The sequence below is a fragment of the Chrysochloris asiatica genome, unplaced genomic scaffold, assembly GCF_000296735.1.
Source record: "Chrysochloris asiatica unplaced genomic scaffold, ChrAsi1.0 scaffold00032, whole genome shotgun sequence".
NCBI lineage: Eukaryota > Metazoa > Chordata > Mammalia > Afrosoricida > Chrysochloridae > Chrysochloris > Chrysochloris asiatica.
In genome coordinates this window covers 12,266,128-12,284,766 of record NW_006408550.1, presented here as the reverse complement: position 1 = coordinate 12,284,766, position 18,639 = coordinate 12,266,128, and the positions used below count along the sequence as shown (strand labels likewise).

General features: G+C 43.2%; 1 protein-coding gene and 1 pseudogene across 1 annotated transcript in view; both read right to left on the bottom strand.

Moving 5' to 3' along the window:
* LOC102820985 (caveolin-1-like) overlaps positions 1-17,933 on the bottom strand; it is a 43,814-nt gene extending 25,881 nt beyond the window's left edge. Inside the window, exons 1-2 of the mRNA XM_006859308.1 lie at positions 17,870-17,933; positions 16,331-16,495 (exon numbers count right to left, since the gene is read on the bottom strand). Of these exons, the coding sequence (XP_006859370.1) occupies positions 16,331-16,495; positions 17,870-17,899 (195 nt within the window). The 5' untranslated portion in view covers positions 17,900-17,933. The remainder of the gene's footprint in view (positions 1-16,330; positions 16,496-17,869) is intronic.
* LOC102842071 lies at positions 2,524-9,157 on the bottom strand (annotated as a pseudogene).
* Positions 17,934-18,639: the final 706 nt, after the last annotated feature.

The window sequence follows — 18,639 nt, the reverse complement described above, 5'->3', positions numbered from 1 at the left end:
CCTTGCCTGCCAGCCACTTTAGATTAGTTTTATCCTCCTGGGCCTCAGGATATTGTGTAGAAGGCTCAGGAGAGAAGTTGTATCCTCCAAAACCTGGAGATTAAAAAAAATCTTAATTACAAATGTTTTAAATATACACATATATTAGAATATGTTTTATCTTGACCTTAGCAAATACAATGAATGTTTTGGATTTATTTATTAATTTTTGGTTATTAAAATTTTTTTTTCTTATAAGTTTTGAAATGTGGCCAATATAGAGGAAGGGGCTAAAGAATGAAAAATAATATAACCCTACTGTCTTTTTGGAGTCCTAGTGTGGCACTGTGGGTTAATGCACCAGATTGCAAAGCGGATTGAATTGCAAGGTCGGCGGTTCAAGCTCACCAGCTGCTCCTCGGAAACCCCATACAGGGTCGCTATTGGTTGGAATCAACTCAGTGGTGCTTACACCACCAACAACTGTCTTTTTACTCATCCCAAATCAGCCCAAATGCACTGCCATTGAGTTTGTGATTCATAGCAAACCTGTAAATCTTCCAACGCTGTAAATCTTAACAGGAGAAGATAGCCTTATTTTTGTCCTGCAGAGAGGCTGGTGGGTTTGAACTGCCAGCCTTGAGGTTAGCAGTCCAGTTCTTCTCCTATAGTGCTACCAGGGCTCCTTACCTTAGACATTAATTAAATAAGAATTTTCATGGGACAACAGCTAAGCTAAGGACTACTAATTGAAAGACTGGCAGTTTGAATATACCCAGCTGCCCCACGGGAGAAAAGACCTGGTCGTTAGCTTCCATAAAGACGTGTTGTTGTGGTTAAGGGCCATTAAGTTGGTTCCGACTCAGTGATCCTGTATAGAATTTTCAAGGAGCAACTGGTGAGTATGAAGTGCTGACCTTGCGGTCCACACTGATCTTGTAGTCCTGTGCTTTTACCCATCAAGATTGCAGTAGTTAGTCCTACTCTGTCTTAGAGGATTGCAATGAGTCAAAAAATGACTCAACAGTACCCAACAACTATGGTCAATTGCTTAAGAATTTCAATTTCAGTGTCACTTCAACTTGGTGTCCATTTTCTGGTGGTTGATTCTGTGTGGGGTCTTGTGGTGGACACTGGGCAATCAGAGTAGCAAGGAGGACAATGACCTCCTTTGAGAGACTGAGATGCAAAGCAAGGGGAGAGCCGTATGCAGACAGAATCTTTGCAAGGCTGTGGTAAGTGCTAAAATGGAGATAAAACAAAGTGCTGTGGAATGAAGCGGAGAAATAACCATCAGAGATGGTAACCATTAGGGAAATCTCAGACAGAGGCCAGGACGTCTGAGGTGAGCCCTGGAGGGTGGAGTGAGGGTCTGGTTGGCAGGCACAGGTGGAGTCGAACTCATGATATGCTCCCTGCCTGGTGCACAACAACTTAATCAACCTCTGGGTCAACTCCAACTTGAGGCAACCTCATGAGTGTCAGAGCATTACTGTGCCCCATAGTATTTCAGTGATTATTTGGAAGTAGATTGCTGTTGGTGTTAAGTTCTGCTGAGTCAGTTCCGACACATAGCAGCCCTGTATAGGGCTTCTGAAGAACAGCTCTGAGTCTGAACCGCCGACCTTGAGTTCAAGTCGACTTTGCGGTCAAGGGCATTATCCTACAGTGTCATACCAGGAAGTAGACCACCAGGCCCTTATTCTGAGGCCCCCCTAGATGTACTAGAACCTCCAACCTTTAGCACAGCTGAGCATGTTAATCATTCGCACCAGTACTTCCTGGTAGAGTAGGTGTTTCCTAAATATTTATTCAATGGTTGAATGGCCTTTCTGGGGAACATAATGTATGCAGATGATTCTCATTTCTATCTTTATAATTAGAGAAATAAGGTGCTTATCCACATTATTTTGGTGAATTAATGGTTAGTAACTTTTTTTGGGGGGGATTGTAATTTTTTAATTGGAAAACAAATATACAAGTTGGAATGGATTTGAGGCACATTGTGCTATAAGTAGATTTTCTTTAAGAGGCTAAACAAAGTTTAAAAAGCAAGTAACAATAAAAGAAAATGTTTCTGGTACTGGACCAGCAGTGCAAAAAACAGTGTATGAGGACCTGGATAATACACCTATTTTGCAATAGTGCAACTTTAAGTACATAATGTTGACTGTCCAAAATCCACGCAGAGTTACAACTCCACACTTCAACAACAACATGCTGACAGTTCCTAATGAAAACTACTTTAAAAAAGGCATAACCCAGATGTTCCCTCATTTGACCAACTCTATTTAAGTTTAGATGTGCAGAAGGGCTTAGATCTATCCAGCGTAAGCCACATGCAAAGTGGTACTTGATCAATTTTCTAAAACAAGGTTTCAGGACAATTCCAGTAAGATAAGAGAAGAAAACATGGAGGAATGAAGTCCTAATTACTGTACATGCATATTCTTTTGACAGTAAGACGAAACCTTTTACAGATAAGTTACAAAGAAAAGGCAAATAATTTTGTACAAGAAATCTAACACATTCTGTACAAGGTCTTCACTTTGCTGTCATCATTTGCGCAAACTCTTCCTAGTTTACTTGACCATTGCCATCAATATTGCTCCCCTGATCATTTCATCAATCTCTTCATCTGTTAACTTCTCTCCAAGGTTTGTCATCACATGACGAAAGTTCTGCGGTACTAATATAGTCATTGTCATCCTTATCAAACACATGGAATGCTTCGCTGATTTCTTCTTCACTGTCTGTGTCTTTCATTTTTCTTGCCATCATTGTCAGAAATTCTGGTAAGTCAATTGTGCCATTACCATCAACATCTACTTCATTAATCATGTCCTGTAATTCTGCTTCTGTGGGATTCTGTCCAACAGACCTCATTACAGTTCCCAATTCCTTTGTTGTTCCATCACCATCCTTGTCAAATAGTGAAAAAGCTTCTTTGAATTCTGCAATCTGCTCTTCAGTCTGTTGGTCAGCCTTACTGCAAGCGCTACCAGTCTCCGAGATGCGTTCACACAATCACTCAGTTCACTAGTTCCACTCAGACTAATCGGTTACTAACTTCTTTAAATAAATGATTTTTCTCCCTATTTAAATGCCTGATTCTCAAGGACCAGCAAAGAAAGGTCTGTTGATCAACAAAAATAATTGGTGATGAAGCCCAATTAATGCAATTACCTTTCTTTGGCATATCTTGGTATTTACATTTCCAGTCAAATGTTATTATGGCTAATATTATAGGAAGGGAAAACCATGGCTGTGATTGATGGAATATTTTAATTGTTCCTTTAAGAGATTAATGGTGCCTTGTAAAATGCGCTATTATGGTCTTTACTTCTGGCATTTGTTTTTGAGAACAAGTACATAATTACTAGGGAGGAAGTCTCAGAGAAATTGCTTTCAGGATTAACTAGGCATGTCTCCCACCAACACAAAAGTTTTCTTTTTTTTCCCAATTGTTTCCTGTTTTTAGAATGTATTGGTGTGGTGGCAACAATGGATATAGAAATCAAATCGGCAAATTGAGAAACATTAAATAAGTTTTTAAATGCAAAGTGCTTGTTAGGACCTGCTTCATTCTGTCTTTCAGCTGCCCATTCTGCATGGCCCAGGCAGGTTCAGCTCCACCCAGATTCTGTGGTTAACCTTGGAGATCATGGATGCTTTAAAACTCAGCTGATTCAACATCAGCCAGCATTGTAGTTTCTCTCTTGTCCCTGAGACTACATCCCATTTTGGGACCCCACTTTGGGTCTTTAGCACTTGACCCACTCGACCTTGTTGGGAACCTATCCAATATTCAAATACACTTCATGAAGTCTGGAATATTGGGATTGCACTGGTCTCTTCCCTATCCCCCACGCCCCAGAATCTAGACTCTGATCTTAGAACTAACTGTAAGTCTGCCACCTCAACACTGATGACATCTGGGATCCCAGCCATATGCTACCACCCACTAGCATCTCTTTCTGCACAATGGAAACACTAACTGTCTGCTTGGAATGTGACCTAAGACCAGAGAGTCTGGAGAGTTTGGTTAAGAACTCGGGCTGTGGAGTCTCACTGTCTGGGTTTGAATCCTGACTCTATCACTTCCTACCTGTGTAACTGAAAATCGCTAAGTCTGAGTTTCCTAATCCGCAAAATGCATATGATGTGACAATAATGGTCCTCACCTCATAGTGCTATTGGAGGATTAAGTCAAACAATTCATGCAACCAAGCCAGAGTGTCGAAAGTGCTGGAGTAGACAACACATCTCCTGCTTCACTCCCAGTTGTACACCCAGTGTCCCTTGGTCATCCCATTGCACTGAATTCCATTATAAAGAAACTTGAGGTCACTTCCTGGTCTAAAAAACCCTCTTCAGGACAAATACCTTGCCTGAGCACAAACTGCTCTGCTGATCTGGCTTCTGCTGGTTTCAACTGCTCTGGTCCTACTAAACTGCCACTGGTGTCCAGAACATGCCAGTCACCTTCACTCCACAGTTTTGTTCCAGTGAATCTCTCCACTGGGACCCCTTTCCTGCCAGGTGTGCCTGGTTAGACAGGTGTTCATCTTCAGAAACTGCCAGAACTCTGTGACCGACTGTTCTATGTCCTTTAGTTCCCTGACCTGACTTAGATTTGCCTGTGTTTCTGCACTAAACTCTAAACCTTGAGGATGTGATTTAACTGCTCAGTTGACAACTAAACCTGACCATGTCATCAAACATGACAGCATTGTGCAAAAAGAAAAAGGAGGTGGGGAGGACTGGAGTTGGGGTGGGTGTGGCCCAGACCAATACAGAGGGACAGGTAGGCTAGGGAGAAGGGCCCTTAGGAGACGAACATGTGCAATATCTAGATATGACTCATTTTTCTTTCCATCAAATTTGATTATGTCCATTTGGATTGTATGTTCTGTGGACTCAGAAAAGGTTAGTGTGTTGAATGCAACTTTTTAAAATTTCACTTTTAAATTGTAATGGGATTGCAAAAGAAGTAAACATGCATATTCCCTAAAAATTAACTTACACCTCTAAATTAAAAATGCATGACTCTTAATTAGCTAAACAGCTAGCAATCACTAAGAGGAAGCTTGATTGTGTCTTTAGGAATCTACCATGCAAAAAATGATTAAGAGACATCTTGTCAAGAGACAATAAAGAAAACAAGATGCATTTTATATCTGAAACATAACTGTCAGTTTTGTTAACCCTGCGTTTAGGGTTAAGAAGCGAAGGTCTCAGGGCAGAGTAGATTGCAGTTCAAGAACGCCTCTATCCAGTTATAGTGCAGCTTGATGGTGGTGACAAAGACCATGATGACACCAAAGAATGAGGGAGAAAGAAAGACAGAGAGCATTGATAGTATGTGGAACTTTTACTTATTCTACCAAAAAGAGTGTGTATAGGACTCCCACGAACAGGAATAAGCAATTGGAGGTCAACACCTATCCAATTGTGGTCATATGCTACATATTCCAAATGGAAACATACTGAGCTAGGCAGAGCTGACATTACTCACTGGGACTTGATGAAACAATCTAGAACATTTGTTCATCTCATTCGTAGGTCACCCTGAGGCTCTAAGCTTGCAGTTGGCTTTAGGTCCAAATGGCCTCAAGGGATGGAGAACCATTAAGGTTGATTTGGAAACCTTCCATGAATTTTCAAAACTCTCTGCCAGAGTAAAATCTGTGCTAAGCCTCAAGTATTCTTCTAGCAGGAAGAACATCTAGAACCATACGGGGTGACCCATCTATTATCTTGGGTGGAACCAACCAAGGTGTATGTGTCGTTATGTGTCATAAGCCAATCTTTGGAGGAAGAAAGAATGTGTTGCAATAATTTTCAAAGCGGACTTTCCAGTGTAATAATCCAGGCAGTTTTTAAAAAAACATGGCATCTCAGCACACATCACACTAATTTATAAGCATCTGTGTTTTCAAACATTCCTCTGGTGATTCTGATGTGGGGACCATCTTGGGTTTCTAAAGAGGCTGTATAGGGTTTAATAAAGGCTTCATATTTCAAGCTTCCAACAAGAAGATTAGAAATTAAGAGTCAATAGGGAGAAAGAGAGAATTAGAGAAGAAATAAAATGTTTTTTATGATTTAGTTACAATTTTTCAAAGGCCTGAAATGGGCAAATTATAATATTGTAAAAAGGGAACACAGTTTAAGACCCTTACTTTTCCCAAGCTTTGTCTAGTGGTTCGGGATCAGTTTGAGGTATTAGATATGAAATAGTTTTTTAACTAAATCCTGAAGAATATAAGATTTTAACAGATAGTAAATGTGAGAAACGTTATCTATACTGACAAACGCTCAAGTAATCCAATCTGTACTCATTTTAGCGAGAATGAGGTTTTTTTATTCAATTTTGCAAAATCAGGCGCCCAGCCTAGTAGACATGGGCAGATGTGCCACATGGCCCTCCACAAACGGTTTTTATTCTTGTCCCTCCAAAAGCCTTCCTCCAGTTCCATTTCTCCGTATACAATGATATGGAGTCCTGGTGTGGTGCTATGTGTTAATGTGCCAAACTGCAAAGCCGTTTGAACTGCAAGGTCAGTGGTTCAAGCTCACCAGCTGCTCCACGGAAATCCTATACAGGGTCGCTATGGGTCGGAACTCACTCAACAGCACTTAACAACAACAATGTAGCAGAGTCTCAAAATCAGGGTACATACTTTCAGGGAGGGTTTCTCTCTCTATCAGCCTTGGCGGAAGGTTCCTTGACTCCTTAACTATCTTGTGGTATGACATCTATCGTCACCCATCTCTGTTTAATTTCTTTATATCTCAAAAGAGATTGGCTTACAACACCACCTTAATCCTCTCTCCTTAACAGAACAAAGGCAACTCATTCCAGAATGGAATTACAACTGCAGGCCTAGAAGTGAAGATATACAACACAACACATCTTGGGGGAGCACAATTCAAACCATAGCACATAGGAATTAGATTAGTTTGGGTTTCCACACAACAGCCCAGTGCCTCTGTTCTCTTTATACTGGGAAACATTCTAGAGCAATTACTGATGAATGTCAATATATTGTTGTTGTTAAGTACCATAGAGCCGGTTCCGACTTATAGTGACCCTCTACAGGGTTTCCGAGGCTGTAAATCTTCATGGGAGCAGAAAGCCTCATCTTTCTCCTGCGGAATGGCTGGTAGTTTCGAACTGCCGACCTTGAGATTTGCAGCCCAATTCGTAACCGCTACACTACCAGAGGTTCTTATCAATATATTGTTGTTGTTAAGTGCCTTTGAGTCGGTTCCGACCCATAGTGACCCTGTACAGGGTTTCCGAGGGTGTAAATCCTTACGGGAGTAGAAAGCCTCATCTTTCTCCCGCGGAGCGACTGGTAGTTTCGAACCGCTGACCTTACGGTTCGCAGCCCGATTCGTAACCACTACGCTACCAGAGCTCCTATAGATTAGTCATGTTAAAAAGATGTCTTTATTTTATATGCATATGATAAAAGAAGATTTAAAATCTCAGGTTGTCTTAAGTATTCACCACCATGTTTAATGAGGTGCTCTCATTGTGCAGGGTTGCTATGAGTTGGAACCGACTCCACGGCGCACCACCACCACCACCACCACCACCACCATGTTTAATAGTGTCTCCTGTTCAGAGTGCTATCAGTTTTGCTTGTTTATGTATTTTTTTCGGAGATAGCTTCAAAAGATGGAGACTGCTAATCTGTCATGTATGAGATCATACATGGAATTTAGCATTCCTAGGTTGTAAGAGAGCATGATGGCCATCTTTTGTGGGGCGTTATTAACTGAGCAAAGAATGATTAGCAAATGGGAATACTATCCACTTTTAAGCATTTCAAATGCTTTGACATTCAGACAACAATAATAAAAATTGTAAATTCTTATGAAATAAAGGTCTGTTTTCTTCCCTCGATTTCATATCTATGGTCAAAATATATTAAGGAATTACCTCAACTTTACTTCTCACTCAATGAGATTTCGTATTATTTCTCAAAATTGAAGACAGTCTACACCAGCTTTTCTTGAACTTTGGAAAGACTAGTAATGTGGGTTATTTTTCCAGTTAGCAGCAGTATTAACTACATGTTTAAGGGGCTTAGAGTATGAACAGCTGTCCAGTGAGCAGCATCTGGAAAGTTCAGCAATTTCAAAAACCACCTGCTTATGCATCCTGCCCACTCAAGTCCACAAAGCAAAGGACACATTCATATTCCAAATGAAACTGATTTTCAGTTTGTCCTACTTTTGAACATAAGTTCTCTATGATGATATGCCCAGAGAGAGCCGGTCTCTAAAAAGCCATGAGGCTGTGTGCACTGATCTCTGGAGTTCTGGGTTTGCAGTGGGGAAAGGTCACATGACTGCTGTTTTTGTACAAAGATAGTTTTCACCAAGATGCATATAATCTTTCTTCTTGATTGCTAAAATAAGAAACTTACATTTATGCATATTTAAGCATCATTACATCCAAGTTTTAGAGAAGAAAGCTACATCTATACATTTTTATTTTCCAACAGAAATCTCCTCCTTGTTTTCCTGAATTTTCTCCAGTCATAATCTTGGAAACACCCAACCTCATGTCTCCCTTCATGATCATAATCTATGATCAATCATACCTCATCTATTTTTCTTTAATGAAACATTTTTAAAATATCTGTTTTAGACAGTAACTATGTGAAATCATGGGTATAATCTTAACTTGCATTCGCTGAAAATTTTTACAAATGGTAAAATAAAATTTAAAACGGTGGGATGGGGTGGGGAGGGTTCCGAGGTTACCCTGGTGACCATTAGGTGCTTGTTGTTGTTGTTAAGTACTGTCACGTCATTTCCGACCCATAGAGACCCTGTATAGGGTTTCTGAGGAGCAACTGCTGAGCTTGAACCGCCGACCCTGCTGTTTGAAGCGATTTTGCAGTCCAACGCATTAACCCACAGCGCTGGTCCTATTCCCAATGCCACTACCAGTAACACCGCCCTTCGCATTTCCTGTATGAACTTTACAAATCCATTGTAACTGTTCTCTGATCATCCGGTCTGGCTCTCTTCCATCACAGTCTCTCTCTTCATCAGAGTTATCTACCCAAAAGCTGACCTGCATCAGACCATCTCCATACTTCAAGGCTTGAAGGCTTCCCACTGATATGTGATAACGTCTACACTGACCACTCATGCTAGGTTCACAACTCTACCACTATCGTGGCTTTCATTTTGATCCCCTAGTATCCTCTCGGAGTCCTCGTGTGGCACTGTGGGATAATGTACTGGACCGCAAGGTTGGTTTGAACCTCAAGGTTGGTAGTTCCAATTCATCAGCCACTTCTTGGAGATGTTATGCACGGTTGCTATGAGTCAGAACCAACTAAAGGGTACTTAACAACAACAATAACAACAACAGCACAAAATACTCTCTCACATAAACTCCCCAATTCTAATCAAAACGGGGGCCCCTGTGTGAGGCACACACATCTCCATGTCTCTGGAATTTTGAAGGCTCTCTTCAGGTTTTCTCACTTGTTTGAATTTCATGTGCCCTTCAGACAGGACCCAATTCAGGTAGTATCTTCTTCATGCCCTTCAGCATCTAATACCTACAATTCATCCTCCTCTGTACTGCCATTCACTTACAAAAAAACTTTTTTTATTACATAACATTCAAGAATATTTATTTTTAATTTACAAGACCACGTGAAGAATATGCAAGTAAAAACGAAAGTGAAAACACAAACCCTACACACAGAAGAGAATAAGTAACGTGTGTTAACTTAAAATTTGGCTGTAAGTTTCCTGGTTGTCAAGGCATTAAAGGGCCTATTGGCTCTCATTTGGCAATGATTTTCCTGGGTGTCCTAGGGGGCTTCAAAAAGTTTGAGGAAAATTCTATTATCTTTTAATTCTCTTTTTCCATGAACATTTTGAAACTCCAGTACATGTGATATGCAATGATACAACCTTGCTTGCTGAAAGTAAAAACAACTTGAAGCACTTACTGATGGAGATCAAAGAATACAGACTTTAGTATGAATTACATTTCAACATAAATACAACAAAAATCCTGACAACTGCACCAATAAGCAACATCATGACAAACAGAGAGACTGAAGTTACCTAGGATTTTGTTTTACTTGGATTCATAATCAAGGGCCATAGAAGTCGTGGTCAAGTAATCAAATGTTGTGTTACACTGGGCAAATCTGTTGCAAAAGACCTCTTAAAAAAAAGTGCTAAAAAGTGAAGATGACATTTTGAGAACAAAGGTGCCCCTGACCCAACCAGGGTATTTTCAATTGTCTCACATATACGTGGGAAAGCTAGACAACGAATAAGGAAGGCTGATGAAGAACTGAAGCCTTTGAATTATGATGTTGATAAAGAATATTGGGTATATGATAAACTGCAAGTAGAATGAACAAGACTGTCTTGGAAAAAGTGCAGCCAGAATGTTCTTTAAAAGTGAGGATGGTGAGATTTTGTTTCATGTTCTTTGAACATGTTATCAGGGAGGGATCAGTCCCTGGAGAAGGGCATCATACTTGGTAGAGAGTCAGTAAAAAGGAGGAAGACCCTCAACAAGATGGATTAACACAGTGGCAGCAACAGTGTTCTCAAGCATAGCAACAACTGTGAGGATGGCCCAGGACCAGGCAGTGTGTCGTTCTGGGTTACACAGGGACGCTAAGAGTCAGAACTGACTGGATGGCACCTAACAACGACAACACACATGTGTGCAATTATTTCTGTTTTTCCTTTTTATATGTATGCATCTTTACTTACCAACTCTAATCTTTGTGATGGCTAAGACTTACTTTAATAATGATCCTTTGTGACACACAACACAGTAACTAGTTTACCATATGGTAAGGGTTTAATAAATGATAATGGTGATGTGCTATCAGAAAATTCTAAGTCATTTTCATTATTTAGAAAATCAAAATAATACTTAATAAACAGATGAATGAACATGTGATCCAGAGACGGAGCAGAAGCAGGAACCGGAGCCACCTCAGATGGAGAATGACATGTTTGAGCTGGTGACCACTTTAACCAGAGGAAATTTAAGAAGACATTATGTCCTTAATATGTTTGGATAAATGTCTATAAAAATAAAAATATTTCATAAAGTGCAGCGGTGTATTTTAATGAACTAAGGAACCAATTTTATTGCAACTAAATTGTATAGTTCATTGTTATTATCACTAGTAGCGACACCGCCTCAAAATATAGATTCATGTATACATACTTTCTGTATTGGATTTCCTTCCTTATGTAACTGTTTTATGGTCCTGAAAGACTACAGTGCAGCTACACTAACTATGCTGTTTACTTTTACATCAAGATTTTATTTCTTCTCCATCTAGAGTTAAGGAGCCCTGGATTGCTAGCCACAAGGTCAGCAGTTTGAATCTACCAGTTGCTCCCTGGTAGAAAGATAAGGCTTTCTGCTCCCGTAAAGACTTCCGACCTTGGAAACCCTATTTGGGTCACGAAGAGTCGAAACCCATGTGACAGCACACAACCGCCACCACCTTTCAGAGTCATTTTAACTTGGCATGAGGACTTCTTAAATTCAAGGAATACTCAATTCAGTGCTATCCAACAGAAGTTCTGCAATGGAAGTGGCCTATATTTATGCTAATACAGCAGCCTTTAGCTTCATGTGGCTATGGTGCATTTGAAATGTGCCTGGTATGATTAAGGGACTAAATTCTTATTTCAGTGTTAATTATTTGAAATGGGCACAGCCATATATAGCTAGCTAATGATTATAGTATAGAACAGCCCTTTCCTTACATGGTAAATTGGGGTAGCATAGAGAAAGATGAGGCTTTCTACTCCCATAAAGATTTACACCCTCGGAAACCCTGTACAGGGTCGCTATGGGTCGGAACCGACTCGATGGCACATAACAACAACAACAACAAGTGGTTATGAATCGGACTGCGAACCACAAGGTCAGCAGTTCGAAAGTACCAGCTGCTCCGTGGGAGAAAGATGAAGCTTTCTGCTCCCGTAAAGATTTAAACCTCGGAAACCCTGTTCAGAGTGGCTATGGGTCAGAACCAACTCGACGGCACTTAACAACTAGTAGATTCAGTTGGCCACTGTTTCTTTATTATTAGATGAGGTTTTAAGTGGTTACGAATCGGACTGCAAACCGTAAGGTCAGAAGTTTGAAACTACCAGCTGCTCTGCGGGAGCATGATGAGACCTTCTGCTCCCATAAAGATTTATAGCCTCGGAAACCCTGTACAGGGTCACTATGAGTCGGAACCGACTCCAAGGCACACAGCCACCACCACCATGCACTAATACTAAAGCTTTGGGTATTCTTATTCTTTAAAAAGCCTATGTTGTCAATTTGGAGTTCTGGTGTAGTGCTGTTGGATAAGCAGTAAACTGCTAACCAAAAGATTGGCAGTTCAAACCCACCAGCCACTCCTTCACTATGAGTCAGAACTGACTTGGCAGCACTTCACAACAACAGCAGCAACATATTGTCACTTTGGGGACTAAGGTGTGCCTGAGTCAAGCTACAGTAGTTTCAATCACCTTATTGTTGTTGTTGTTGTTAAGTACTGTTGAGTCAATTCCGACCCACAGCGACCCTGTATAGGGTTTCCAAGGAGTGGCTGGTGAGCTTGAACCACCGACCTTGCAGTTCAAACGACTTTGCATTCTGATGCATTAACCCACAGCGCCACACCAGGACTCCTTACTGTATATATGTGAAAATTAGACAATGAATAGAGAAGACCATAGAAGAGTCAATGCATTGAATTATTATATTGGTGAATAACAGTGAAAGTATATGGACTGAAGTCCCCCCCCAATCCAAAAAAAAAAAAAAAAAGCTAAAGAGGATAGAGAGAAACACTGTTAACTGATGATATATGGAGGGGATAATAATCAATGTAATGAAACAAGCTATATGAATGGTTGAATGTGAAGCTGATGATGTGCCCTGTAAACTTTCACTCAATGCAAAATAAACACATTTAATTAAAAATAAATAAATAAAGAGAAAGTATATGGACTGACAGAAGAGCAAACAATTCTGTCTGGAAGAAGTACAGCTGGAATGCTCCTTAGAAGTGAAGATGGTGAGGCTTCATTACTCGTACCTTGGACATTTTGTCAGGAAAGGCCAGTCTCCCTGAAGAAGGACATCATGCTTAGTACAGGGAGGGTCAGCAAAAAAGAGGAAGACCTTCTAAGAGATCAATTGACAGAGTGGCAGCAACAGTGGGCTCAAACATAACAACAATTGTGAGGATGGTGCACAAATGGGCAGTGTTTCCTTCTGTTGTGCACAGGGTGGGTATCTGTCAGAATCCGCTGGGTGGCAGGGGGTTTTTTGTTTGCTTTTTCTATTCTCAAAAGATCCCTAGGTGGTATAAACAGTTTGCACTGGACTACTAACCAAAAGAGGTGGTTCAGACCCACCCAGCAGTGTAGCTCAAGTTGGGTCTACCGATCTGCTTCCATAAAAATTATCGTCAAAAACCAAAAATGGAAAGAAACCTTAAGGAGCAGTTCTACTTTGTAACACACGGAGTCTCCATTAATCAGAATTGACTCAGTAGCAATGAGTTTATATTATCAAAAGAAAAATGTAGGGATGTTTATTTCTTACTGTCATAGCAACAGGGAGTGGACCATTCCTGTTTCTATCATATTTGTGCTTAGACACAAAGGGAAAAACATTATAAAATAGGTGTAGTGTTCAGACTCCTTTGCTCGTGCTCTGCTAGGCTTTCTATTTGCAGCCACCTTGCCTTCATCTCTCTTTGCAGGGCATTCTCTGAAGTCCTCTCTGGATGGTGTGTGCCTCTGACACACCAAACTCAGAAGGTAGATTTTCTGTTTCACAGTCTTGTTTTACTCACAGTTTTATGAGCAAGGGGGCAGAGTTTGCTTTCTCTAGATCAGCAGGAGCTTGCTCTTGCTCTTCCTTTTAATTTCTTTAATGTGAGGATCCCCACACTCGCTCTTTGAAATGCCATTTTGTAAACTGTTATTTCCTCTAAGCCTGCTATGCTGTTTTTCCATCTGTGTTGAAGTCTCTTCCCAGAGGGGCCTTTCTTTCCCAACTTAGTCATGTTAGTGGGGAGACCCAGATCCACATAGCTGGGCCCTCTGACTCATCCCGGGAGGCTGGGTTGCTCCAGGGAATCCCACTCACAGCTCAACAGAAGAGGGAGGAACCAATGAAGTGAGGCCTTTCTGAAATCTGCCTATTTTCCTGGCAACTCTCCTTCTTGTCCAGAGCTAACTGAGGAGGGAAAAGAGCAAAGCTGCCCTTCTCCCTTTGAAATAATGTTTTCAGTAAATAGTTTTTGGCAATTCTAATTTCTAGTTTATAAGGTACTTTTGTCATTGTTGCCTGATGCTGCTTTTAAATGTTCCATAATCAAGCTAGTAGAAAAACCTGTGAATGCTCTGATTGTCCTTTTCCTCCACCAGTAAGTCATGAGAGTCAATTCTGACAGTTGCATTTTCCTTCCAGTCACTGTTCCCCCTTTAGAAATATATTATTCATGAATGTGAGCAGGCTCTGAACTCTAGCTCCTCCCCTCCAAAGATAGGAGGAGGGGGTGGATGGATGGAATTGCTCCATTTCTGACCCCTTTGGCTGCAGGACTATCTTCACACTTGAACTTGGAGGCCAGGCTTTTTTTTGGCCCTTGCTGTCCTTCAAAGGAAGTCCTCTGCCAAAGATGGCTCAGGCCCATGATTTCTCAATCCAGATGGGTTCAGACAATAAATTCCTCTAATAGATTTGCTAAAAAGGGTCAAAGTTGAATAATATAATAATAACCCAAAATCTGACTACTGAGCCAGCTATACGTTTGCCAGTTACTCATTCAATTAATCTATTTTTAGTCTTAGTAAGTACATCCTGAATCAGTACAAGAAGCAACCCCAAGTCAGTACCCTATCAGCTCGGGTCAGGCTGATGGAGGCAGTCACCAAAGTAGAGGCGTCGATCTGAGAGGCCACATTATTCCAGTTTTTGTAAAGTTGCTTAGCTGTGCAGTTGAAATACCCTCCCCACAATTCTAATTATGTATAATATATTATATGGAGTCCTGGTGTGGCGCTGTGGATTAATGACCCAGACTGCAAAGCTGTTTGAACTGCAAGGTCGGTGGTTCAAATTCACTAGCTGCTCCTTGGAAACTATGGGTTGGAACCGACTCGACGGCACTTAACAACAACAACATAACATTATATAGCAATATGTATGTTATGATTATATTTGTATAATTTTTGTTGTTAAGTGCCCTGGAGTAGATTCTGACTCATAGCGAACCTGTATAGGATTTCCAAGGAGCAGTTGGTGAGTTTGAACTGCCAACTGTGAGGCTAGCAATCAGTGCTTATCCTATAGCATCACACCAGTACTCATATATGTATAGTATAGGTAGACATATATGTGTACATTATGATTATATATGACATATGTATGTGCATATGTGTGTGTGTGTGTGTGTGTGTGCATATTTTACTCTTTAGTTCTAAATTTCCCTCTACTTCATTATTTGGAAGAAAATCCCTTCAGGCTATCTTAATTTAGCCCATTCTCTATTTTGGCTCTTACCCTCAATTCCTCGTTCAATGGGACAACACACTTCACTAGATTTCACTAGACTTTGAGAGGGTCTCCTTCAGTGAGACCATCTTCAGATAGGACCCCAGGCCCATAATGAAAAAAGAGGCTTTTTCTCATCCAGGAAGTCCCAGGAGGGGACAAACTGACCTGTGCTTCCTGCTTCTCTAACAGCCAACTAACTCTAGCTGCTTGTCCCCCAGCCTCCAGCAGCCTAGTGTTCTTCCTTGATACCCCGTGGACGCCCCCACCCCATGCCTCCCCACCTGTTAGCAACCCTATGAAACCCTTGTAACCCAGATAGCTAGCGGGGCTCAGTCTCTGGATGCGAAATAAACCCTTCCTTTCCATGAGAATCTACGTGGTGTTTAGCAACTCCTTTAGGCGGTTGCGGTAACAATCTTATTCCCACAGAATGTGAGCCTGGCTGTGGCACAGGTCAGGAGGCACACTGACCAGCAGAGGGGTGTAGTTATATGGACGACAAAACTCAAGTTAACTGAATTCCAGCTGAACTAAGCACTAAGCACGGGAGAGGAGGTGTGTGTGTGTGTGTGTGTGTGTGACATTTCGACATTTCTGAAGACGGCAGGAGCGCCTACACATGCAGCCCAGAAAACGGCGTGGGTGGCAAAACTAGAGAAAGACGAACAAGCTGTTTGCCAGGGGAGGGCTATCCTGACCCTGATGGCGGCCCCTGGGGACGTTCCCTCCCCTCTGGCCGCCTCTGCTTACCTTGACCACGTCGTCGTTGAGATGCTTGGGATCGCGGTTGACCAGGTCGATCTCCTTGGTGTGCGCGTCATACAGTTGTTTCTCGTTCATCTCTTCTGCCATGGCCTTGTTGTTGGGCTTGTAGATGTTACCGTGTTCCCGGATAGGAAGGGTATAGAGATGTCCCTGAGGAGGACGAACAGCCAGAAGGGAGAAGGTAGCACCGCCGGTGGCAAGAGAAATTTAAAAAAAGAAAAACAAGCGATCAAAAGTCAGCCTGGCGACGCGGTAAATATCGAGACTGGAAATTGAACTAACCGCGTCGGCAGCTGCGGCTCAGCGCACAGTCAATTCCTCCGCGCCGCAAGCTTTTAAGAGGATCCAGGCAAGGACACCACACCCCTCGGTACCAGGCAGGGAGCTCTTGTCTCCCCCGCCCGCCACCAGGGGTCAGGGCGAGCCCCGCCGCCGGGTTCACCCTGGCCCCAGCCCCGCTTGCGGTGCCTAGCTGGGACCCCAGCCGGGAGTGGGGCCCCATACCTCTGCCTTCTCCCTTTTTTCTCCGTCATGTCACCCTCACTTCGAGTGCTTCACCTGCTCCAGTTCCCAGGCCCAGTTGCCACTCCATTTCTCCCCATAACCCCTTCCAGCTTCATCCATACGGTCCATCCTGAAGCCCCTACCCAACCAAGGAGTCTCCCCATTTTCTCTGCCTCCAGAGCGCTCACACCGGCCAGCGTGCCCTCTCCCCCTCTGTTGTTTGTTGCCTTCTCTCCCCTAGTTCTCCTCCCTCCCCACCCCCCGAAGTGGCTATAGTCCCGCATCCCCATGTCTCTAGGCAGAGCCACGTGCAGAAGCCCCAGCGATTCCCCACCCGAGCTACACCTCACCTGCACTCCTCCCTGGACCCACCCTCAAGTCGCTTGTAGACTGCGGGCGGGTGACTAAATCGTGGCTACGTTTGGGAAAGCAAGTCCTCCACACCTGGGGAGGGTCCCGAACCTAAAGAGGCGGTTGGTTGCAAGTGGCGGTGATAGTGGCGGGGACCCAGTCCACCCCTCTCCAAACACCTCAGCCAGGCGCCGAGATGCAGGAAGAGTTCTTGAAATGACCCAAGAGCTTTTGGAAAGTGCAAACACCCCGCGCAGTTCAGATGCCTGGCTGGGATTCTTGACGACCCCTCCCCCCTTGCGCTTTAGGCCCTCCGCTTCGCAGCAGGTAGGGGCGAGGGCTGGGTGGGGGGTCCCGCGGGAAGAGAGAGCCCCAAACTCATACACAAAATGCGTTTTCGGGCCGTTGGACCTAACCTCAGGACCCTGACTCTCTTTTCCGTGTCCCCCTGACTTAGAGCGCCCTCTGATTTCCACCTCCCGCTCTCTAAAACATTCCTGGCGCCTCTTCACCTCCCCGCCCAGGTCCATTCCTTAGCAATGCCAAGGTGCGAGAAGTGCCCCAAAGTCGAGAGAGGGCTGGGGCTGGAAAAGCAGCCGGAATATGTGGAGTGGGAGATCGCAGGCGTAGGGACTCCACGCGTGCCGCGCGCCGGGGACCACAGCCTACCTCAGAGTCTACGTATTTGCCCCCAGACATGCTGGCCGGTGCCTGGATGAAGGCTCTCAGGAGGCTTCCCCGGGCTGTGATTTAAGGGAACTGAGGGAGGAAGATCTTGTATTGTATAGGGGAAAAAAGGCTCTGACGGATGGGGGGTGGGGGCGGCGGTGGCTGGGATCGCGCCTCCTGGCGGTGCGCCAGGGGTTTGTTCTGCTCGCGGTTGGCCAGGACGTGCGCTGCGCCGGGTCTAGGCACATCCCCAAGGTTAGGGCCACAGAGGGCGGGGAGGGCCCCTAGGGAGCTGAGAGCTAGTGGGAAAGCGTTGCGTCGGCGCTGGGCTGCTCCGGCAGATGTTTTAAACCTGGGGCAACATTTTCCCAGCTAGGAGAGGCATTCTGAGGAAAGCGAATGCTTTCACAGTGTGTCATCCCAGCGAGGGTGGGGGTGCAGGACGCCAACGGGCCTGCAGAGATGCCCAGTATGGGCATCCGAGGCATCCGAAGGAATTCTGCCCTGTTCTAAGCCATTTCTTACCATCACCTTTTCACAGAGGAATGGGTGACGAATAAATTTAAGGAATCTCTAGGTCCATTTCACATTCAAACTCAAGTAAGGAATCTGAGGGTGCGGATTGTGTGTATTTTTGGTGACACTCGTTTACATCTAATCGGTGTGGATTGAAACATGGATAAACCGACGCGCACAATTTAAAGACTCCGAACCACTTCTGAAATGTTTCCCCAGTACTTTGAAATAAATGCAAATGTTGAACGTTTCTC